The sequence below is a fragment of the Antedon mediterranea genome, chromosome 2 (assembly GCF_964355755.1).
Source record: "Antedon mediterranea chromosome 2, ecAntMedi1.1, whole genome shotgun sequence".
Classification (NCBI taxonomy): Eukaryota; Metazoa; Echinodermata; class Crinoidea; order Comatulida; family Antedonidae; genus Antedon; species Antedon mediterranea.
This window is the reverse complement of record NC_092671.1, coordinates 13726207-13752621: the sequence shown is the minus strand read 5'-3', so window position 1 is coordinate 13752621 and position 26415 is coordinate 13726207. Positions and strand designations below refer to the sequence as shown.

General features: G+C 33.0%; 2 protein-coding genes across 2 annotated transcripts in view; one reads left to right on the top strand and one right to left on the bottom strand.

The window, feature by feature from the left end:
• LOC140040484 (small ribosomal subunit protein eS26) overlaps positions 1-26415 on the bottom strand; it is a 375295-nt gene that overhangs the window by 281108 nt on the left and 67772 nt on the right. The window lies entirely within an intron of this gene.
• On the top strand, positions 4497-24829 carry LOC140041147 (adhesion G-protein coupled receptor G7-like). Its single transcript, XM_072087571.1, has 17 exons — positions 4497-4625; positions 5148-5217; positions 5505-5627; positions 13798-13914; positions 14005-14265; positions 14423-14535; positions 15129-15333; positions 17137-17238; positions 17477-17607; positions 17701-17847; positions 18128-18485; positions 18582-18760; positions 21897-22064; positions 22219-22328; positions 22549-22814; positions 22937-23006; positions 23253-24829. The coding sequence occupies exons 1-17, from the start codon at positions 4497-4499 to the stop codon at positions 23689-23691; spliced, it is 2988 nt and encodes a 995-aa protein (XP_071943672.1). The 3' UTR covers positions 23692-24829.

Below are 26415 nucleotides of genomic sequence, written 5' to 3'. Positions count from 1 at the left end.
GTACGAAAGTGTCTTTTTTAGACCAATTTCTTTGCAACTGCCTAACATTGCGTTTGGCAATCCTTTGCATTTCCCCGCTACCAAAATCGATCAAGGATGCAATACAATAGGTGAAAATTGAAGAGTGCCATGGGTAGCAGATGAAATTCTATTCAAGTGCCAAGTAAATCAGGGGAAAGTAAAATATAATTTATTTAATATTTCAGTATTAAATGCTTGTTCCAATAATGCCTGTCAGAATGGAGCTGCTTGTGTCCAGGTTTCTGGTTCCTGCACTGCTTACACGTGTAGCTGTCCATCCTGCTACACTGGACAGTTCTGTGAAACATGTAAGTTTAAAAGCAGCACAAAAAGCAGATGACATTTTATTCACGTACCAAGTAAATCAAGGGACAGTAAAATCTATATTATAATAGCACTAAGCCAAAATTTGTTCCTCTATCTCTTCCGAAACCGCAAGTCCGATAGTACCCCTCTTTGAGCTGGAGCATCTTTTAATTCCCCTTTATCCATTAGTCTATATTATAAAGTCAAATTCGTCTTGCTACACTGGACAGTTCTCTGAAACATGTAAGTTTAAAAGCAGCACAAAGAGCAGATGGAATTCTATTTACATACCAAGTAAATCAACAGAAAGTAAATTGTAATTTATTTAATATTTAAGTATTAAATGCTTGTACTAATAATGCTTGTCAAAATGGAGCTGGTTGTGTCCAGGTTGCTGGTTCCTGTACTGCTTACACGTGTAGCTGTCCATCGTGCTACACTGGACAGTTCTGTGAAACATGTAAGTTTAAAAGCAGATGGAATTCTATTCACGTATCAAGTAATTCAAGAGAAATTAAATTATAATTTATTTCCTATTTCAGTATTAAATGCTTGTTCCAATAATGCTTGTCAAAATGGAGCTGCTTGTGTCCAGGTTTCTGGTTCGTGTACTGCATACACGTGTAGCTGTGCTACATGCTACACTGGAACATTCTGTGAAACATGTAAGTTTAAAAACAGCACAAAATGTAGATGAAATAGTATTTAAGAACCAGCTATATCAAGAGAAAGTAAATTGTAATTTATTTAATATTTCAGTATTAAATGCTTGTACTAATAATGCTTGTCAAAATGGAGCTGCTTGCGTCCAGGTTTCTGGTTCCTGTACTGCTTACACGTGTAGCTGTCCGTCCTGCTACACTGGACAGTTCTGTGAAACATGTAAGTTTAAAAGCAGCACAAAAAGTAAATGAAATTTTATTCACGTACCAAGTAAATCAAGGGACAGTAAAATCTATATTATAATAGCACTAAGCCAAAATTGTGTTCCTCTATCTCCTCCCAAACAACAAGTCCGATAGTACCCCTGTTCGAGCTGGGGCACCTTTTAATTCCCCTTTATCCATTAGTCTATATTATAAAGTCAAATTTGTACGAAAGTGTGTTTTTTAGACCAATTTCTTTGCAACTGCCTAACATTGCGTTTGGCAATCCTTTGCATTTCCCCACTACCAAAATCGATCAAGGATGCAATACAATAGGTGAAAATTGAAGAGTGCCATGGGCAGCAGATGAAATTCTATTCAAGTGCCAAGTAAATCAGGGGAAAGTAAAATATAATTTTTTTAATATTTCAGTATTAAATGCTTGTTCCAATAATGCCTGTCAGAATGGAGCTGCTTGTGTCCAGGTTTCTGGTTCCTGTACTGCTTACACGTGTAGCTGTCCATCCTGCTACACTGGACAGTTCTGTGAAACATGTAAGTTTAAAAGCAGCACAAAAAGCAGATGACATTTTATTCACGTACCAAGTAAATCAAGGGACAGTAAAATCTATATTATAATAGCACTAAGCCAAAATTTGTTCCTCTATCTCTTCCCAAACCGCAAGTCCGATAGTATCCCTGTTTGAGCTGGAGCACCTTTTAATTCCCATTTATCCATTAGTCTATATTATAAAGTCAAATTCGTCTTGCTACACTGGACAGTTCTCTGAAACATGTAAGTTTAAAAGCAGCACAAAGAGCAGATGGAATTCTATTTACATACCAAGTAAATCAACAGAAAGTAAATTGTAATTTATTTAATATTTCAGTATTAAATGCTTGTACTAATAATGCTTGTCAAAATGGAGCTGGTTGTGTCCAGGTTGCTGGTTCCTGTACTGCTTACACGTGTAGCTGTCCATCGTGCTACACTGGACAGTTCTGTGAAACATGTAAGTTTAAAAGCAGATGGAATTCTATTCACGTATCAAGTAATTCAAGAGAAATTAAAATATAATTTATTTCCTATTTCAGTATTAAATGCTTGTTCCAATAATGCTTGTCAAAATGGAGCTGCTTGTGTCCAGGTTTCTGGTTCGTGTACTGCATACACGTGTAGCTGTGCTACATGCTACACTGGAACATTCTGTGAAACATGTAAGTTTAAAAACAGCACAAAATGTAGATGAAATAGTATTTAAGAGCCAGCTATATCAAGAGAAAGTAAATTGTAATTCATTTAATATTTCAGTATTAAATGCTTGTACTAATAATGCTTGTCAAAATGGAGCTGCTTGCGTCCAGGTTTCTGGTTCCTGTACTGCTTACACGTGTAGCTGTCCGTCCTGCTACACTGGACAGTTCTGTGAAACATGTAAGTTTAAAAGCAGCACAAAAAGCAAATGAAATTTTATTCACATACCAAGTAAATCAAGGGAAAGTAAAATCTGTATTATAATAGCAATAAGCCAAAATTTGTCCTTCTATCTCCTCCCAAACCACAAGTCCGATAGTACCCCTGTTCGAGCTGGGGCACCTTTTAATTCCCCTTTATCCATTAGTCTATATTATAAAGTCAAATTTGTACGAAAGTGTGTTTTTTAGACCAATTCCTTTGCAACTGCCTAACATTGCGTTTGGCAATCCTTTGCATTTCCCCGCTACCAAAATCGATCAAGGATGCAATACAATAGGTGAAAATTGAAGAGTGCCATGGGCAGCAGATGAAATTCTATTCAAGTGCCAGGTCAATCAGGGGAAAGTAAAATATAATTTATTTAATATTTCAGTATTAAATGCTTGTTCCAATAATGCCTGTCAGAATGGAGCTGCTTGTGTCCAGGTTTCTGGTTCTTGTACTGCTTACACGTGTAGCTGTCCATCCTGCTACACTGGACAGTTCTGTGAAACATGTAAGTTTAAAAGCAGCACAAAAAGCAGATGACATTTTATTCACGTACCAAGTAAATCAAGGGACAGTAAAATCTATATTATAATAGCACTAAGCCAAAATTTGTTCCTCTATCTCCTCCGAAACCGCAAGTCCGATAGTATCCCTGTTTGAGCTGGAGCACCTTTTAATTCCCCTTTATCCATTAGTCTATATCATAAAGTCAAATTCGTCTTGCTACACTGGACAGTTCTCTGAAACATGTAAGTTTAAAAGCACCACAAAGAGCAGATGGAATTCTATTCACATACCAAGTAAATCAACAGAAAGTAAATTGTAATTTATTTAATATTTCAGTATTAAATGCTTGTACTAATAATGCTTGTCAAAATGGAGCTGGTTGTGTCCAGGTTGCTGGTTCCTGTACTGCTTACACGTGTAGCTGTCCATCTTGCTACACTGGACAGTTCTGTGAAACATGTAAGTTTAAAAGCAGATGGAATTCTATTCACGTATCAAGTAATTCAAGAGAAATTAAAATATAATTTATTTCCTATTTCAGTATTAAATGCTTGTTCCAATAATGCTTGTCAAAATGGAGCTGCTTGTGTCCAGGTTTCTGGTTCGTGTACTGCATACACGTGTAGCTGTGCTACATGCTACACTGGAACATTCTGTGAAACATGTAAGTTTAAAAACCGCACAAAATGTAGATTAAATAGTATTTAAGAACCAGCTTTATCAAGAGAAAGTAAATTGTAATTTATTTGCTATTTCAGTATTAAATGCTTGTTCCAATAATGCTTGTCAAAATGGAGCTGGTTGTGTCCAGGTTTCTGGTTCTTGTACTTTATACACGTGTAGCTGTCCATCCTGCTACACTGGACAGTTCTGTGAAACATGTAAGTTTAAAAGCAGCACAAAAAGCAGATGACATTTTATTCACGTACCAAGTAAATCAAGGGACAGTAAAATCTATATTATAATAGCACTAAGCCAAAATTTGTTCCTCTATCTCCTCCCAAACCACAAGTCCGATAGTACCCCTGTTCGAGCTGGGGCACCTTTTAATTCCCCTTTATCCATTATAGTCTATATTATAAAGTCAAATTTGTACGAAAGTGTGTTTTTTAAACTAATTTCTTTGCAACTGCCTAACATTGCGTTTGGCAATCCTTTGCATTTCCCCACTACCAAAATCGATCAAGGATGCAATACAATAGGTGAAAATTGAAGAGTGCCATGGGCAGCAGATGAAATTCTATTCAAGTTCCAAGTAAATCAGGGGAAAGTAAAATATAATTTATTTAATATTTCAGTATTAAATGCTTGTACTAATAATGCTTGTCAAAATGGAGCTGGTTGTGTCCAGGTTGCTGGTTCCTGTACTGCTTACAAGTGTAGCTGTCCATTTTGCTACACTGGACAGTTCTGTGAAACATGTAAGTTTAAAAGCAGATGGAATTCTATTCACGTATCAAGTAATTCAAGAGAAATTAAAATATAATTTATTTATTTCCTATTTCAGTATTAAATGCTTGTTCCAATAATGCTTGTCAAAATGGAGCTGCTTGTGTCCAGGTTTCTGGTTCGTGTACTGCATACACGTGTAGCTGTGCTACATGCTACACTGGAACATTCTGTGAAACATGTAAGTTTAAAAACAGCACAAAATGTAGATGAAATAGTATTTAAGAACCAGCTATATCAAGAGAAAGTAAATTTTAATTTATTTAATATTTCAGTATTAAATGCTTGTACTAATAATTCTTGTCAAAATGGAGCTGCTTGTGTCCAGGTTTCTGGTTCCTGTACTGCATACACGTGTAGCTGTCCATCCTGCTACACTGGACAGTTCTGTGAAACATGTAAGTTTAAAAGGAGATGGAATTCTATTCACGTATCAAGTAATTAAAGAGAAATTAAAATATAATTTATTTGCTATTTCAGTATTAAATGCTTGTTCCAATAATGCTTGTCAAAATGGAGCTGGTTGTGTCCAGGTTGCTGGTTCTTGTACTTTATACACGTGTAGCTGTCCATCCTGCTACACTGGACAGTTCTGTGAAACATGTAAGTTTAAAAGGAGATGGAATTCTATTCACGTATCAAGTAATTAAAGAGAAATTAAAATATAATTTATTTGCTATTTCAGTATTAAATGCTTGTTCCAATAATGCTTGTCAAAATGGAGCTGGTTGTGTCCAGGTTTCTGGTTCTTGTACTTTATACACGTGTAGCTGTCCATCCTGCTACACTGGACAGTTCTGTGAAACATGTAAGTTTAAAAGGAGATGGAATTCTATTCACGTATCAAGTAATTAAAGAGAAATTAAAATATAATTTATTTGCTATTTCAGTATTAAATGCTTGTTCCAATAATGCTTGTCAAAATGGAACTGGTTGTGTCCAGGTTTCTGGTTCTTGTACTTTATACACGTGTACCTGTCCGTCTTGCTACACTGGACAGTTCTGTGAAACATGTAAGTTTAAAAGCAGATGGAATTCTATTTACAATTTACAATACACTATTATGTAAGTCTTTCTCTTGGGTCTTTGTGTAATTTTAATGTCTTTAATACTTAATAATATAACTAAAAAAAATAATATAAACATAATACTAAATAATACTTCTGTTTATTTAATTATGATATGTTTCTATGGACGGACACAATATAAACAGACAGAAAGTGGTCGACAGGCTACTTGGCCACCAGACCTTTAACTCACTTGACATTTCGTTGACCGGACATTTCGCCAACCGGTCATTTTGTCAACAGGACATTTCACTGACAGAACAATTGGCCGACAGGACACTTTGTCGATTAGATAATTTCCGTATAAAAAAACTGACATGTGAAAACGAGACGTGCAGTCCAATATTGCGGTTATTGAAAATGAGTGTAGTGATACCGTACCTGACGAAATAAAGAAGAAGTTTTGGCGTGATGTGCTGTCGACAAAAAGTCCTGTCGGCCATAGTGTATGTTCAGTTGGCCCAATGTCCAGTTGGCCCAATGTCCAGTTGGCCCAAAATCATGTAGACGAAATATCCGGTCGGCGAAATGGCATTCGGCAAAACGTCCGAGTACCCAGTGGCGACCAGGACTGACATTTTGGCAACAGGCTTGAACTTAGGCGATAACCAACATATAGTCAGATTAACGTACAGCAGGGAATTGCTGTTGAATCTTCGATCAAACACACCCGCCTTGGTACCAGATCTACACAATTACCAGATGATTTTTACGGACATACGGACAAGTCAAGAAAAGAAAGCAAGAAAGAAACAAACTTTTTGTTTAATGGAAACCTGGCGGAACGAGAATGTTTCTGATTTATGCATGGATATTGATGGTTTTCAACTCATACATGCAGATAGGACATTACATTCAGAAAAATTATTTTAACCAACAATGGTGCAACACCGTTGTTGTGAGGGAGAAGGTATGCAATCCTGACATTGAAATATTTTGCGCATTGTTACGACTATTTGAGTGTGTGATGTATTCCCCAATTGCCAAGACGAGTAGAGCATCTGAAACTCTCTCAAACACCATCCAAAATATAGAAGCCTTGTCTCCCGACGCACCAAACTTTGTTCATCGGTGATTTTAATCAACACAAATTTTCTAGGACTTTTAGGGCATACCAGCAATATATAACACAATAATATATGTCCAACTCGCAAGGTAAATCTTTGCTATGGTACTATTCGTGATATGTATACACCAATTGCTCTCCCGTCTCTTGGAGCGTCGAACCACAATTCCATACGGTTATTTTCTAAGTATACCCCTCTAGTTCAACGAGCAAATACAGTGGTTAATACAGTTAAAATTTGGACAGAAGATAGTACTGAAACCCTAAGAGGGTGTTTTGACTGCACTGATTGGCAAGTTTGTTACAATTCGTCGCTGGATCAGGATGAAATGATAGAAGTAATTACCGCGTATATTAATAAGTGTGTTGAAGAGGTAATTCCGACAAATAATGGTATTTTCCAACAACAAGCCATGGATCACTAAAACGGAAATTATTAATAAAGAAACGTTTATTTTTTACCGGAAGTAAATATGAAAATGAAACGGCGCAGATCCGTTTTTAATAGTGGGGGAAACTGTATAAAAATGAAAACATTAGGCTGAGAGCCAGGGTGCCGCCAAGGACCCCTGGGGGTCCAGGGGTCGTTTCAATCGATTTCTGAGCACATAAAAATTCCGCCTGGAAGAAGACAATTATTTTGGGTTACGCACTTTTTAGGCACTGCTCCTGATGCGAACGCAAAATCTAGTCTTAGATACTGTATTTTCTGAAATTACATACGATACATCATGCTTGTCATAGAAGTCTTACTTTCTATTTCATTCTTAACAATTAATGATTTTGCTCTTGAAAAGTGAGGGCGACAATCCCCCAGTAAAAAATATGGGACATGTCCCTACGCCACCACACCCCCCCCCCCCTCCCAGGATCTGTGCCGGTGTGAAAATGAAATAAACAAGGGATTGAGATATTTGTGTAGCTAAAGCAAATTATAGGAGTAAAATAGAAGTACTCTTTGTAAACTGGAGCTTAAGAAATGCTTGGCAAGGTATAACAATGGCTTCTATAAATTCTAAAAATAGAGTTAGGCAAGAAATACATCTTGATATTGTAACTGATAATTTGTTACCCGATGAGCTTGATGATTTTCATTCAAGAGTTGAAAATCAGGTGTTAATAAATAATGAAATAAGACAGGATCAAGTTCCACAAAATATTGATATTAAAAATAATATAGAAAGATTAATATTGAAAAAAAATAACATAAAAACCGTTTTAAGAAAAATAAATTTTAATAAGAGTTATATGGTCCTGATCAAGTTGAGGGTAAAACGTACTTTTTTTGTTCGGACCAACTCTGTGTTGGTCTAAATTTATGCATGATAACGAAACTATGGAAAAAATCCACTATAATTCCAGTACCCAAAAACAATAGTACTAAGCAACTAAACAGTTAACTATTATTTTCGTGTGTGTGAAAATCATGGGGAAAGTGTAAACCTTGTGTTTTATGAGTATATATATAATATAAAGTGTTTTGTTTTTTTTATATAAAGAAAATGTTATTATGTAGGCCTATCAAACAAGACCATTTTAAAATTATTCTGATGAAAACTTAATTAGGTACAGGGAAAAAAGTGTATTTTTATTTTTGTAAAATGTAGTTATTATACAACATATAAATGTAAATATTTCGAAAAATTTCACAAAAATAAAACCTTTTTTGGACAAACTTTTCCATTAGAACGAATATATGCATCTCCCAAATAATTTGGCACTAAAATTATTTCATTTAATCTAAGCAAAGATATTACTATTTTGTTTTCAATGGGTCAAAACATTCAAATTGAGGTCAGAGGTCAAAGATGACTTTTAGAAATTTGACAACATGGGTTTTTATAACCAGCATGCTTCATATTCATAAAACACAATGTTTACGCTTTCCACATGTCTGCACATAGGGAACTGGACTATCAGGACTGTGTCTTATCCCCATTACTTTATATTTTATATACTGACGATTGCCGTAGTATGCAGGACGATTCAGTTTTACTTTAGGTCTACACTTCTTAAGGATGGAAATAATAGTCATGGTCCTGTTTTGAATGCTTTTGATAATTTTTCTGTTGACTCGTATTTTAAGCTGAATATTTCTAAGACGAAGGATATGATTATCGATTTTTGGCGTGAAAGACAGCCCTGAGGTCACAATTTTAAATAACGAACCAGTTGAGATTGTTAAGTCTTATACTGTAGGTCACTTGTCTCAGCTGGGGATTAAATACTGAAACTTTAATAAAAAAAGGGAAACCGTAGTTTAAGGAAGCTAAATGAATTTAAAGTAAATAAGTGTATTTTAAAAATGTTTTATAACTCATTTGTGGAAAGCGTGACCTTTTCCTTTATATGTTGGTTCTACAATTTAAACCTTAAAGATCGATCTGGATTAGTGAAAATTTTAAATGTATGTACCGAATGCTCATTGCGAAATATTTTATCTTTCTGTAATAAAGAAATTTTCGCTAAATGTAAATATAAACTTAAAACAGGAGTCCTATGTGTAGGACAAAACATAAACTAAATTCTTTTTTTGCAACTAGTATTAGACGGTTCAATAAAAGTTCCAAATAAATTTGTTCATGGGCCATTTAGTATTAAGAATTATGAAAAGGATTATTAAATAAGTTCATTTGGATCTGATAATGTAATGTGATAAAAAGTTACTTCTATATGATCCAATGTAAGTACCGATATCATCTTACAAACTTGACACTATATTGGATCATATAGAAGTAACTTTTTATCACATATGAAAAGGATCTTTTAGATTTAAGATGTTACGTTTAAATGTGATGGATTTTTGTATTTTTTAATTGATTATTACTATGTATTTTTTAAAATTTATTATTTCAGTCCTTGATGAAATTGCCCCATGCGGGATGAATAAAGAATTTGAATTTGAATACTAATAATATAATAATAATATTTATTTGGAACAACACTTTTTTAACAGTGGCACACATGCGTAGATGGTGCGTCCATACCAATTACAAAATTCAATACAAAAACAATGAAAAATTAAAACTGAAACGAAAATAAAACATATTTGAGATAATGACATAAAATTTGACTTGACGCTATTACAAAACTTATTTACAAACTAAAACTACACTAAAATACAACTACTAATTTTGCAACAGCAATGGAAAAGACAACACTTAAATAAAACAGTTCAAAGTTGTAATACAATTGCATTTCTTAATTTCCAAGCACGGCTTGTGTACATTTTACAATAACTGTCAAATACAGCATAAATGTCGTGAGAGTTATTTTTATGGAATAACGTGCTTCCTAGGACATATTGAACCTTAATAGATAGGTCACCAGAAATAAAATTTACCCAAGTATCTACACAATTTATTGCAATAAGTTTATGTTGAAGTGTTTGTAATTCTTCCATTCTAATACAATGTAACTTATTACAAATAAACAGGAAATGTTTAACGTCTTCTTCACCTGAACCACAAACCATACACTTGTCATTTAGATTATCAATGTTCCACTTATTTGTAATTTTTCCAAGTGGTAAAGTGTTTGAACGAAGTTTAAATTTTAAACTTGAGCCATAAAAATCTGTTTTATCCAGTAGGTAAGGTTCTAGGCTAGGTGACTCTTTTATCAAAGAGTAATCAAGCAAAGATGATTTTCTTAATACTTCTTGTTTCCAAAAGGTAGAATACGATTGTTTAATTGTATTTTCAAATGGCTTGACCCAGTTTATATCAATATCAGTACCTGTACATATATCATTAAGAATGGCATTGAAATCGAACTTAATATACTCACAAGTTTTTTCAAATTCATTAGTAAATTGGTACCTTGAATTAAAATTCTTATGTCTAATAATTGTGTTTAATATAAATTTTGGCCAACGATACATTTCCATACACATAACATTTCTTATATATTTTGCTTTAAAAATATCCTGAGTTACTTTAATTGGTTGCCAACCTAGATCGCCATAAAGTGCCTCTTTTGCAGTGCTTCTACTCGCTTTAAGAATTGTTCGCGCCATTTGTAATTGAAGAGACTCAATCCTTTGTATGTCTTTAGTATTTGTATTGACACATACAGCACAAGCATAGTTAATAGTCGGAAGGCCGATACTTCTCCAAAGGATATCTCCATATACAACACGATCAAAATTGTTGAGTCTATCTATAATAGATTTAATGTACGCAATGATCCTATTGCCCTTTTTAATAACTTGATTGATGTGGAAATTGTCTTTTAGATTTCTAGAAATGTATACACCAAGATACTTATATGTTTCAACTTCAGATATAAAAGTATCCCCCAATTTCCAAAGTTTTTCGCTATTCAGATTCTGGCCTATTATCAAAACATTTGACTTTTCACTATTAAAATTAAATTTCCATTTTTTAGCAAATAAGGATACTAAATCTAACATTTTATTGAGTTCTTTTTCGCTATCTGCTAAAAGTACGATATCGTCGGCCCAAAAAAGGCTACCAAGGCAGATATCGTGTATGCGCACACCTAACGCGTGTTCTCGTAATAATTTAGTGAGTTCGTTCATTATTATGCAAAACAGGGTTGGGGAAAGGACACACCCTTGCTTAACACCTTCTTCTATATCAAAAGACTGTGTTTCAATGTCACCAAATCTTACTTTCCCCTTAACATTGTCGTACAAGCTACTTATAATATTCCATAATCTACCACGAATTCCAATATTCCATATTGCCATTAGCAATCCATCTCTCCATACGCTATCAAATGCTTTTTTTATGTCAAGGAATGCTAAGTAAGTCTTCTTGCCTTCCGCAAGTCGGCAACTAGCAATGTTTTTAAGAGTGAAAATGTGGTCTTCACATCTTCGGTGGGGTCTAAACCCTCCCTGAACTTCTGAAAGGGTATTGTTTTCTTCTAAGAAGTCGGAAACTGTGTAATGTACAACTCTATTGAATATTTTAGAAACGCAAGATGTTAAAGATATTCCTCTAAAGTTATTTAGGTCCCTTCTATCACCCTTTTTATATATTGGTACTACAATGCTACTATTCCATTCCGACGGTACTTTTTAAAGACTAACAATTTTTTTGAATAGTGATAACATTAATCTATTTAAAATCGTCCCACCGTTTTTAAGTAATTCATTAGATATATTGTCAGAACCAGCAGATTTGTTGTTTTTTGATTGGTAGATAGCAGATTTAACTATATCTAATGTGAGTTTAATGTCAACTATTGATTTAGTGCTATCCTCAACATTTTGCCTACAGTCATTATTTATTTTAAGGTTATTAACGAAATTGACTGTCTCTATATAATCTTTATCATACTCGGAATTTAAATTTCTATTCATCTTTCCTAGTGTACTCCAATACTCTAAGACGGTATAGTTCATTTTATTTCGGTCACAAGTTATTTCATTAGTGCCCGGTATTTTTAAGCATTGTACAGTGTCATTTTTGCGCGTATTTCCTTTAAGCACTTTCCAAAAGTCACGGCAATTACGACCACCTTTGTTGGCAATATCAATCGATCTATTTACTTGCATTTCAGTAATCTTATTTCTAATTAGATTCTTTGTATGATTTTTCTTATCAAGATAGCTTTGCCATAGCTTCTCCCCTTCATCTAAATTACTTTTATTCTTTGCCCATTTTCTATGAAGACGAGCTGCATCTCTTCTTTGTTTTATAGCAGTTTCGACTTCCTTGTCAAACCAAGCATTGCATTTATTACTATTTTTTTGTTTACGTACACCAATTCCTTCGCGGGCCGCTTCAATTAAATTTTGTTTCCATGATTCCCAAAGCATGTCAACATCATGGTATGAATCGGCATTCCAATCTTTAAACTTTTCTTCTATTTTACCATGAAATAATTCAAAATCTTGCCCTTGTTTAAAGTCCCAGCTATATCTGGTATTACGATTAACGTATACTTTACCAACACATTTTACAAATAATTTTAATAATAAAACATTATGGTCACTCTCCAAACCCATTATTCGATCTTCATCAATTAAAAATTCTTTAACAGAATCGACTAAATTATCAGAACAAAGCATATAATCAATAGTACTTTGGAAATTGTTTCTAAACCATGTGAATTTACCTACACATTTCCGAGTACAATTAAGAATATTTAAACATGTGTCGTTACGAAAATTTAAAAGACGCTCGCCATTTGAGTTTAGAACTGGATCGCCATAAGGGATTTCTTTACCAAACTGATAAACTGATAAACTGATAAAAATACTTTTATTGCAACTTTTGGGTTGAATTATACAAAAATATATACTTAGACTTAAATGAAAAAATATATCAAATCCATCAACGATATAAATCAAAAAACACAAAAACATCGAACAACAGACAAAATGAAGTCAAGTCAGGGAACGAAGCGACTGTGCAGGGATATATAAGTATGCTTACCACTTGTGAAAGAGACCAAAGTTTACAATAAAATTTTTTGATCGTTCCGTTTTTATTTTTGGAATGCAAAATTCTTTAACTTGTCTTAAATTGTATCTAGATTTAGGCGCTTTTGGAAGAAGGTGATGAAGTCTATGGGAAGGGTTTTTAAGTTTCTGATAGTAATCCTTGCACAGTCTAGTTCGACGTTCACATAGCACAGGCACATTACATTGAGCCATTGCTTTGTTGTAACTGAGCTCTAACCAATCCTAGCATTCATATCAGACATTATTATGATTTGGGGATCGGTGTCTCCATGATCATTCTCGATACAAATTATATCAGCAAGCAATTGGTTATATAATTCATCACATAAATCATTATCTACTCCCTCAACAGGAAAATATGCAACGGCTATATAAATTTGATTTTCATCAGGAGAGATTTTGAACCATAATCTTTCATATGTATCATCTCGCGAGTTCAAAAAGTTGTCATCAATAATCTTAACATTTTTTGATATAAATGCACCAATTCCACCACCTCCGTTTGAACTTCTGTTTTTATACTGTATAACCACATATAGTTTTTCTGTGTTTTGCTACTAACAATAATTAAGCATAATGTGCTGTAGCTGTACAATGGATTTTAATTTCAGTTTCGAGTAACAATACCTGTGATCAATGTCAGAATCGTGGAACCTGTCGTCAATCATCTTGTGATGTGTGTGTGTGTCTACCTGGATTTGAAGGAATGTTCTGTGAAATTCAATCAAGTGAGATTTTTTTCTTGTTGACTACATATAGAGCTACACATAAGACTAGTTAGTGAAACAAAGTAGTAACACTTTTATTTTGGTTTACAGATCCTCCTTATGTTTCAAGATCTCCACTTTCAAATAGAGTGACTTTGTATACTACAGTGTCTCTCTATTGTAAGATTAACAATTCTGTTGATTGGCAATGGTTCAAAGATGATGTTCCTATTACTGATTCTGTAAATAAAGAAATGCTTTCAATAATAATGACGTTTGATGCACTGGGTTATTACTGGTGTAGTGGCTCAGGTGTTGGTCCGCATTCCAGCATTATCAGCACCTCTTTTAAAGCTGCTCAAACTATTATCGGTGAGTCATTCATTTATTAGTGGAAAACATCATCCATCTGTTATTATCATTTGCATTTTTTGGGTTTCTCTGGGTTTTATCTATGGATACATTTTATTTTGTATAATACAATAACAGTAATTGAACTTTAGGTTATTAATTGCTATATCGTCTTTAGGAGTGTCAACTTTTCAGGTCACTTTGATATTTCAAGAATTGGAATTTACTGAAAGTTTGCAGAATCCATCTAGCGTTGATTATCAAGAGATATCTTCCACTATCACAGCATTTGTAAGTTATTATCGTTTACATTTTGATGACTTAAAAATACAAATACTGTAATACAATTTAAACTCATCTCCTATAATGATTTCAATAATAATAATAATAAATGGGGCTTATAGAGTGCATCATGCAAAGCATCAATGCTAAGAAAAAATAATAATAGTAGTTAAAAAGGTGAGTTTTCAGAGCAGCCTTAAAATAAGCGATTGTAGTAGCCTTACGTATAAAGATTGGTAAACCGTTCCGAAGGGCGACAGAGGCCCAAGAAAAGGTACGAAAACCATAATGCTTTGTGGACGGATGGATGGAATGAGCGGGTAGAGACTGTGAAGTAGATCGCAATGAAAGAAAGGAATATATAGTTATAATATAATAAAAGCAGGCAAGGAATTTTGAAGATAAATGTGTTCAATGTGCCATTACAGTTTAAATTATCATTAGGAAACCTTTCCCATGCCCTGGCATTCTAAATTTGTGTTCACATTCCCATATTAGTCATTTAACATTTAAATTTTTTTTTCTATCCACCCCTTAGAAAAAAAATGAAAAAGTTCCACATAAACCCCAATACAATGATACAAACTATGTCTAATTTTTAGTTGAATGACTCGTCATTGCCAAATGATCCTTACATACAAGTAAGAAGTTTGCAAGCAGGTGTCATTGCTGATTTCAACTTCTATGTGTACATATTAGATGTTTCACCAAAAGACTATATTGATATTTTAATGGAATCACTTGTGCAAGTTGGAACAAATTCAAATGGATATTTTGACGTGAACAGTATCAATATTAAAACTGCTGGTAAAGTAAATGACAATAAATGGTTTTGTTTAGTAGCAAAAGCATGTTTCACTCATCATCCAGTCTCTAAATAGCCCACAAAATGAGTCTAAGTTGAATCATTACTGTACTGTTATTAGGTGATCATTTAGAATAAAATGATCACCTATTGTTATTGTATGAAATCTTTATTTGGTTATCCGCAACGAAGTTGCTGGATAACCCATGTGATTGTACGAAATCATCATCAACATCATCTTTTTATTAGTTATCCGCATTCAGCGGATAACTCCTTGTAACTGTCCTGTTTCATCATCTTTTTAGTTATCCGCTTAGTAGCGGATAACTCCTTGTGATTGTAGTGGATCAATATTTTTTTTTTTCTGTATTATTAGTTATCCGCATTCAGCGGATAGCTCCTTGTAACTGTCCCGTTTCTTTTTTTTTCACATTATTCTTCGGTCTTTCTCTGTCACTTTTTGTGCAGAGCGTATCTCTTAAACGTGTTAACATAACATTTCATAACTTTGTCGACATATGGGCATTTACATGAAGTTGTGCACCTCCTATTTTGAATGACGTCAGAGTTGCGCAACGTGACTTACGCGCAATTTTATGATTTTTAATGATTGATCATAGCTTAAAAACCAAGCGTAATTTTTATTTTACCCTTTATGAAAATTTAAGTCATATCAAGGGCAAACTTTTAGTGCACTTAAAATGGCATGTTTTACAAGTTACGCGCGCACGCGCATTTAAAATTTCAAAATGCGCAAAATTAATTTCTAATCACCTTTCTACGCTGATCATGACATTTTGAGCATGTCAAAAATTCCCACGCGGCCGCAAATGTTTACGTTACAATTTCGACTTAAAATCACGTCATACGAGTACGTCGAACTGAACAATTTGCGCGCGTTTTTGATGAAAAAGTTCAAAAATTTGTCAAAATTATGCCTTTTTTTAAACAGTCGTAGTTTCTAAACTAAACGGTGAAAGTTGTTTTTATTACATATTCTGGAAGTTGATGATTTGTAGATATCGAATAATGTATTAATATGGCTAACCGGACATTGTGATGTCATCGTATGGCCACGCGAATATAAAATTTAGGATTTTTGTATCTTTCGTAATAGGTCATCACATTTAATAGAGCGCATCTTCACTTATCCATTTTCCATTTTCACCCCGATTTAGATATTGTCTAGGTCAATCAACTATCTTTCGCATGAGTTAAAAATATTTTAATTCTTTTGACGTCATCATGCCTAAAAATTTAAATTACATATGGCATTAATTTCATCTTTACAGTAAATTTTAATCTGTTATAGCTCGTAAGAATAAAATGTGATAATCACGAGTAAAACGTTTTCTGGAAGCTATTGGATTTTAGATACGAAATCATGTAAATATTTTGCAAATCGGATGTTGTGACGTCATCATATGGCCAGTTAAATAAAAAAAGTCGTATTTTCATCTTTTGCGTCATAATTCATTAAGAGCGCGCATTAATATTTCACGTATTTAAATTTCTTCTACACGTTAATATGTTGTTGCTGAGATAATTTTCTTCAGAAATTGCTATCTTTGTGGTTTTTTTTTTAAATTTTAATTTCCTTCAAATGATAAAAATGATCACCTATAATTCGTCAAAGTGACGAATTAAATTCTAGTTTCTATAGCAGTTGTTATTGTATTATCTACTGACCATTTGAGAATTTCATCACAAAGTGACTATATCTAATTTAAACTAAAATGTTTAACAATTCCAATATCTACACATTTAGCATGTTAAAAAGTAAGAATGATGACTTGTCTTCACAGAAATGTGCTTTGAAGTTGTATATAATGGTTATACATTTCCTGATACATTAGTTGGGCACACTACTGGGTCAGAAGAAAAGTGTGATGTAACAAAAAAAGATTGTAAGAAAATATTATCCCTTAGTTTTATTTCTTTTACAGTGTTTGTTTTTGCATTTTGATGCAAATACTGTAGCAATACTCTTCACATTTAACATTGTTTAGGCAATGTGTTAAGCAATATTTGTCTTAAAGTAAGAAATATTTATGCCTTATTTTGAATTGTCTATTGAGCTATGCACACCCTGTGTACATCACAGTTTTAGGTCCTGGTTGTTCCAATGTAAACTTCTTGTTTTAGATGGTGAGCCAGCGGCTTATTGGACTTGTGTTGGTGATTGGTTAAGTACAGCTATGTGGTATTCTATACCTGAAATATCAAATTGCAGTGGAATTGCAACTGCAGAAGATATACTTGCAAGAATAATAGCTGTAAGTTCATAGTGTTTACATTCTCTAGCAGTGTTATTTTAAAATTATTTAACACCTTAATTGAATTGATGATTAAAAGACATTTTTATCTAGATTAATGTAACAGAAAATAATGTTGAGGAAGTAAGTGTCGCAGTCTACAACATAACATTGAGAACTGATGAAATCACCAGCAGTGCACTAGAAAGTACAGCTGTTATTCTGCAGGATATTGTGTCTGTTAATTCTAACTCTACATTGGTTAGTTTTTTGTAGTTATAAAATTAGTTAACAACCAATTAAAAAATAATGAAGAAAACATATCTTGTCTTCCCTGTTTTCCTACTACAACTTTGACAACTTTGAAGTAACATTAAAGCTTTTGTCAATACACAAATTTGTGATAAAGAATCTTATAGAACATATGCTTCCGTAGTACAATTTAAAATCCTCATTATGTCGTTGTACTGCAGTTCAGTAATGGAAAAGTGACATAAGGCTAAAAAACTAAATACATTTCTTTGTTAAAAATCAATATTAGGTGGCATCATCAATGGTTGGTTCAGTAAATAACATGTTTAGAATAGATGAAGATATTGTGATGGAAAGTCAAATGATGTCGCAAGCACCAACAAACATTCTTGTGTCACTAGAAGAACAGACTGTGCAAGTTGGACTACAAGATGGTGTTTACAAAGAAAGTATGGTGAATGTTGCAGTGCTCGGACAGATGTTAAATACTGATGATGTAAGCATCACTGGATTAGCATATGGGTCAACAGATGGTTTAAACGGTCTGGAAGATGTCACAACTTTACAAGGAAATATGGTGCCTGATGATGTCCAAGTTTCTATTCAATTACCACCGAGTATCACATCAGAAATTATGAATAAAAATGGTCAGTGTTTGTATCTTCATAATTACATGGTCAGTATGTTTCATTAATTTATTTTGATATTTTTTGGCTCAACGTATCTGTTATTATTCAATTTAGGCAGTGATAATTTTCGGGTTGTTGTGATTGCATACAGAAATAGTAGGCTATTTCAATCACCTCAATATGACAGTTCGAAACGGAGACCCAATGGTCCAGTTATTTCATTCTCAGTACCAGACAAACCAGATTCAATTTCTTTATCTGAGCCACTCACAACCACGTTCATTCCAGGAGAGGTAAATTTTAGTATTATTACTAGAAAAAATATAATGCTTAAAGTATTATTTAAACTGATTAAATTAGGAATCCATTTCTGAATTTTTAAAATTATTACAGTTTAGGCATACACAGGTGGGTTTGGGTGTTGTTTTTTGTTAAAAATCATTCAATGTTATTTTACATAGCTCATGAAAACTCATGAAACTTAAATATTTCAAAGTTCAAATATTACCTTCTTTTCTCCTTGCTCAAGAGAAAGTAACCCCTAACCAAGGTGTTAATTGTCATATAGTATATAATAATCTTTACTGTCTTTCTTTCTTGTTAGTTCTTTTTCACATACATAAAATCAAACTAAAGACAAAAGACCAAAAAAAAAAGCTTTCGCTTATCGAGTTTTGGCCTTTTAAAATAAATAAAACTTAAACTAGAACGTATATCATTTCTGAGAAAGAAAAATCTGAAGAAAATTAATTACATAAATGAAAATTAATAACTCACTGGCATTATCAATATGAATATGAAATAAGTAATAGAAGAGTATTATACACATTTTTTGTTTGTTTTTTAAATAGAAAAAAATAGAAAAAAAAACTAAGCATCATATAAGGTTATTAAATGTTCTTTGACTTTGATGGCAAATTGTGTTCTAAATGAAATTGACTTAATATTTACTGGGAGTTTATTCCAGAGTTTAGGACCTTGGTATGTTATATTGGTTTGAGATAGAGTCGTACGGCAAAAGGGGATCGAGAGATTAAACGGGTCATTAAATCGGGTGTTAAATGGATGGTTTACATAGTTAAAGTATAGTATAATATGATGAGGTAATCTAGAATAAAATAAATCGGAAATAAATTTAAGCACATGCAACTCATACAATTTAAACACATCTAAAATCATAGACCTATTAAGATCAATAATTAGAGTATACTGTATATTTTAATGGAATTTTATAAACAATGTTCTCCCGATATAGAAATCGAGTTTGAAAAATTAAGTGAAGTACCGAATTACTGATGTACTATATAAGATGTAAAATCTACTAAATACAAAAAAATTTAAATAATATTGTCCTTTTCTATCCAATTGACAAAATAAAATCTTTGATTGCTCTTGGTCTATGTTTTTAATGGCTTAACTTATCACTACTAGATGAGTGTTTATTTTATGTAGGACCTATAATTTTCTTACACAATTTTCTTGCACCATTTCTAGTCGCGTGGACGCGACTCTATAGTTCACTATGTCGGTCGGTCGGTCGGTCTGTCTGTCGGTCTGGTATCACTATGTGTTTTATCGCTTTCTGACCTTATCTTGATATCAGTTTAATTAGCTAAGTCAATTTTTCACAGTATATTCCTTATGGCCAGGAATCGATGTGGTTATGTTTTCACGGTGCGCAATAAAAAAATTACGCGGTCTACGCAGGATTTAACGAAATCATGTTTGTAATCATATCTTCACAACCATGAATCACAATTAAATAAAATTTGGTACTCATAAATTTCAGGGCATAAATCATCATATAGCAATACAATTACGTGCGTAGCGCATCTGACGCATGCGTACGAGCGCTTACAATTTTCAAAATTTATTTTCGATGAAATAAGAGTACGTTTCAGGCAATTTTAAGCGTTTACAAAATTGCCATGAGTGCGCAGATTTTTGCGCGCGCACTGCGTGTTACATGTTATTGCGCACTCCTTTTGCCCGATTTCTGTTTTTGGTTATCCGCACTTGGCGGATAACCCCTTGTTATTGTCACGATCTTTTTTTTTTCTTTTTTTTTTCTTTATTCTTCTTTCTTTCCCGGAATTTTGTTCGCAGCGTATCTCTAATTCTGGCCAACATAAGATTGTATAACTTTGTCATAAGATTGAACTGTAGATGTGCAAGAAACTTTTTTTATGAATTTTGAGTCGCGCAGCGTAAGTTACGCGCGATTTTATGAATTTCAATGATTGATCATAGATTAAAAACTAGAAGTCATTTTGTATTGACACTTGGTGAAAATTTAAGTCATATCAAGCGCAAATTTTATATGGATTAAAAATGGCATGTTTTATAGAAAGTTTAAAATTTCAAAATGCGAAAAATCAATTTCTAATCAACTTTCTACGCCTTTCATGTCATTTTGAGCACGTAGCACAAAAAACATATTTTTTTGCGTTATTTTTGTTTTTCCAGCCTTTTCTAGTAATTTTACCAATTTTTAAACAATTTTGACTGAATATCACGTCATATAACCACGTAGAATTTGACAATTTGCGCGCGTTTTTGATGAAAAAGTTCAAAAATTCGTCAAAATTATGCATTTTTTTAAACAGTCATAAATTCTAAACTACTTGGTGAACTTTTTTTTAATTACATAATCTGGAAGTTGATGAGTTGTATTTACCGAATCATGCATTAATATGGCTAACCGGACATTGTGACGTCATCGTATGGCCACTCGAATATAAAATATAGGATTTTTGTCTCTTTCGTCATAGCGCACCACATTTAATAGAGCGCATCTCCACTTATCCGTTTTCCATTTTCCCCCATTTTTTTTTTATTGTCTAGGTCAATCAAATATCTTTCGCATGATTTACCATTTTTAAAATGTTTATGACGTCATCATGTGAAAAAGCGTCAATAACTTTGGTCACTTATTTTCACCTATTCTGCACTGTATGTAGTACGTATACAGTATAGTGTATACTGTATATACTTAGACGTGACACAAAATAGAGAGCGCACTAACATTTTTTCAATGGCTTAATCGTTTTTCTGCGCGCAATATTCTAACGTATGACGTGCACGTGGCGTTTGCGCTGCGGATAACCTAACTCGTCCTTAGTGACGAGTTCAAATCTAGTCTTGACTTACTTTTCAACTCGAAATTACGTTATACGAGCACGTCAAAAGTGACAGGCTACGCACGTGTAAATTAAAAAAATATAATGTTTTTAAACATTTCAACATTTTTAAACATGTTCAGTAATTTCGGTCAGTTGGTAGGTTGGTCGGTCGGTCGGTAAACACCAATGAGCACGCGACTGCAGCCATCTATATGGCCTTGTTATTACCAATTTTAGTCTGGCAAATCTCTGCATCCCTGCTTCAGGATAACACTGTAAATATAATGTTTGCATTCTCCTTTTGTAGATAACTGAGGAAAACGATAACACTGAATGTGTGTTTTGGGATTTTGCATTGGAGAATGGTATTGGAGGGTGGTCAAGTGAGGGATGTGTTCTAATTAGTGGATCCCCTGATGGTAGAGATAGACAGTACTGTAATTGCGATCATCTCACTAATTTTGCTGTTCTTATGGTACAATAATTTAATTAATGTATATATAAAATGTTTATAGCTTTCTATTCTATTTTCTATTCTTATAAATAACATTTTATAAATAACAGAACATAGAACCGTGTTTGTTATGTTTTAAAGTTATCTTAAGAAAGCCAATTTACTGTCTTTATAGGATTTTTACCCTCATGATGATGATCCAGTTCTTGAAATAATTATCAAAATAGGTTTAGCTCTATCAATCACAGGGCTTAGTCTCACATTGTTAACTTTCGCAACTAATAGGTAAGTATATGGGATATCCTTTGAAAAATAAATATTTATGTATTAAGCTAGACCCATGTCTACTTGTCATAGTAATCATCAAAATAATTACCAGCAGCTCTATATTATTTTTATTGATTTATCATTTTTATTAATAAACTTATTAATATGCCTATATTGTTGGATTTATAATGTTTACATTTTTTTTTTCTAAATATGATTTTTGTACCATTCCTTTTAGAAATTTAAGAAAACCTGAACCAAAGAAAATCCTGTGTAATTTATGTGCCTCATTGCTGTGTCTGTACATCGTGTTCCTTGCAGGAATTGACCAAAACAAGCGCAATGAATATGGGTGTACTGCTGTGGGGGCGATATTGCATTACTTTCTGCTTTCTTCAATTTTCTGGATGACCGTACAAGCTGTAATGATGTATTACCTGTTTGTGAAAGTGCTGAATTCCCATGTTTCCAATTTTCTTTTTAAATCCATTCTTTTTGGATGGGGTGAGTTTAAATATTTACTTTCAATCAGGTAAATAAACTTGCTATATCATTCACAAAACATACAGTAAGAAATAGTCACAGTAGTGTGTTTTGAGTCTTGAAATAAAAATGGTCTCTTACAGGTGCACCAGCTGTTATTGTTTTGGCCACAATCTTTGTGAATGTTGATGAATATGTAGATGAAAATAACCAGTAAGTAATGCACCATAATTTTACAAAAATACAGTAATATTATATAATTTATTATTAGTCAAATTTAAAAAATGGTTCCGAAATGTTGATCAAAAGTTAAAAAATGTAAATTATGACAAAATGAATCATATTGCGGCAAACATGTTTATAAATAACTAATTTTGCTAAATCAAGTGTTGGAATTGATTTGTTTGTATTGAACTTATTTTTGCTCAAAGTATATAAATGGGTTATCTCTTTTCCCAGTTGTTTTTTGGTCTTGAGTCGAATGTATGTAAGTGTTGCTGTTCCTGTGGCTATTGCACTGCTGTTCAACGCAACAGTGTTTATTCTGGTGATGCATAGCTTGTCCCAACGTGGAAAGTTTCAAAGGCCAAAGAAAAATGATGGAATTCGTATGCTGCAAAATTCAATTAGTATCACATTGGTAATGGGCTTGACATGGCTTTTTGGATTCTTTGCGATTGGAGAGGCTTCCAGAATCAACAACCTATTATTCTGTATCTTTAACACACTGCAGGGCTTTCTCATTTTTGTGATGTATTGTGTTAGAAATAAAGAAGTTAGAAATTACTGGAAAAATGTTTGTATGATCGTGACCGGGACAAATGAGCTGCCTTCCACTTCTCAGGGTAGCCTAGAACTTGGCACTAACCCGTCAAGTAGCCAAACCAGACATGCTTAGTGAGTTAGACATTAAGAAGGCACTATTGAGTGTTTTTGGGCAAGTATATTTAGAAATATGTTTGGAATTAATCATCGTTTAGAACCAATTATGCATTACAATGAGTAGATATGCAAGAAAACTTTAAAGTTGGTGGTTGTACTCAACAGAACATTTACAAGGGTTTCTTTACTTTTAATCAAAAATGTTCTCTCTAAGCAAAATGTAACCTTTGACGTAACTATATCGAGAAACTAACTTGCTTTATTACTAGATTAGTATTTTTCATTTCGATAGCAGTGCCTTTTTTCTCCTCCCCGAACCACATCCCCATCCCTACTCAAATTTAGTGCGGTAACAAAATACTTTCTTGACAAAATTCAATACATAGTACACACAATTGATTAATTATTTAACATTAACATTTCAAGATTTTCTGTCTTACCAGTCAAGATTTCAAACATATGAGCATCAAACAATGGACACAACAATTATTAATCAAATATATATAATATGACGATCGTAATCAAAGGACCCTTTAAACATATGTTTACTTATTGTTTTATTATTGTTTTTTTTTTTAAATTTTGTTGACTTTTACATTTGGTTTTAACTGATTAAAATATTACTGGTAACAGTAGATAACGCCCTCTCAAGCCTACTGACAAAGAAAGCAGAAAGTATATTATTTTGTTGGTGTTTTAGGTGGTACATATTGATTAAATGTAACTTGTCTAGGGCCTAATTCTTTTACCCAGAAATGTATACTTATGAAATAGATTATTTTCTATGTGTATTTACTACTGTATGTACCCACACATGATATGATACACAGATTAATAAACTTTTTATTTTTATGTAGTAGCCTACAGTATTTTATTTTTTTAGATGTGAATACATAATAACAAATATAAAAAACACTTTTACATTTGGTTTTAACTGAAAATAATTACTAAATATTATTAGTTTAGGGAATGTTTTCTGTAATTTTATCAATAAATATTACTGGTAACAGTAGGTAACGCCGTAAGTAACGTCCTCTCAGAAAGCAGAAAGTATATTATTTTGTTGGTGATTTAGGGGGTACATATTGATTAAATGTAACTTTTCTAAGGCCTAATGTGTATTTACTACTGTATGTACCCACACATAATATGATACACAGATTAATAAACATTTTGTTTTTATGTAGTAGCCTACAGTATTTTATTTTTTTCTTAAATGTGAATACATAATAATAACAAATATAAAAAACAGTCTTCAAATGAGTATACCGTATGCCAAATAGCCTACAGACATTTTCTATTTTAAGTAGTTCCAAACTGATGTAAAATACATTCCGGACTTGAAAATCTTGAATTCAAAGACGATTTGCATTGCCTGATCCATGTCCCATTTCAATTTTTCCGTGGTCACTCAATATGACTGGGGTTCCAAAGAGCAATACTGAAAGAAAGTTCAAAGTTCACGTTAACATTTACTGTCAACTACATAGTAATTGAAATTCGTATTCCAAGGTTAAAAAATACAATATAACTAGTTACACGCAAATGCATACAAAACACAATAATAAAATATGTAAAAACAGTAAAAGGATTCACATTCAGAAAGCCAAGTTTAACACTAAAATAGATTAAATTACTTAATTACTTTTAATGACTGTCCAGTCCATTCCTTTTAATGTTACTAAATAGTGCACTAGTAAATAATGTTTTAATTCGGATCGAGTAAAGCAACGTTTAGTGGATGGGAGACCATCTGGCAATATCGAGTTCTGTTAGACAAATGAAGCTAGCTGGGGTGTCATCAGACATTTGAAATCAGCACTGCTGACTCTTATGGCATTGTCTTTTCTCTGTGGTCAGGGTGGGCAGTGGACGAGAGAAGCTCTTGATCGACGATAAGACAAACCAATGTGCTTAGTTTCATCCATCATACAGATGAATGTAGTTTTCCTGCCATAAATAACGTACGTCATGAATGGATCAACGTAAAGAAATTCGGATATTAAAAACAACTGGAAAGCATTCCATACCCTATCATAAAAACATTTCAATTCAATTCAACTTTATTTCAGACAAACTGTCCATATGAAACATATAAATACAATAAAAAATAATACAAAGCATTAAATGACAACCGTCATTGAGAGAGGACTAATAATTATTTGTTGACATATAGTGCCTCTTAAAATACATGTGGATTATGTATATTATTGATTACTATAGTTTACAAAACAACACATTATTATGGCTATACTGATACTAGTACGTAAAAGTATGAGATTATATATACAAAAGTTCTATCCATTTTCTATGCAACTTTTAATCTTTTAGAATACGAGAAAAAACACGAGAAAAAACACATGTAATTAAAGTATTAGGCCTACAGCTTTTTTCAATTTTTGTTTTGAAACAAAAAATTGATTTCCGAATGTACTCATAGAAGGAGGGAACATGGTTATCAACAAACATAGCACTAGCACTACAGCTCCTTGAGCGTCTTAAAATTTATTTATAATAGTGCGTATCTGGAATATATAACTTCATTGTCTATTGTACGCCAATTGAAACCAGAACATGGGTTAAGTACTAGCCCATCGGTGTTTAGTGGAGCTTATAGCACTTATTTCGTGTAAACATAAAGACATTTTAAATGACAATTGAGATCTGTCGTATTCAATCGAATGGTTCTTTAATACCAATGTTTAATCGGTGAAATGGAAATATACATGATAGTTAGTTT

Excerpts from the sequence above, each read along its gene's own strand:
- LOC140041147 (XM_072087571.1), top strand. The coding sequence starts at position 4,497 with ATGGAGCTGGTTGTGTCCAGGTTGCTGGTTCCTGTACTGCTTACAAGT. Across the intron at positions 14,266-14,422 it reads AGCTGCTCAAACTATTATCG|GAGTGTCAACTTTTCAGGTC; the intron begins GTGAGTCATTCA and ends TATCGTCTTTAG. Across the intron at positions 22,329-22,548 it reads TTAACTTTCGCAACTAATAG|AAATTTAAGAAAACCTGAAC; the intron begins GTAAGTATATGG and ends CATTCCTTTTAG.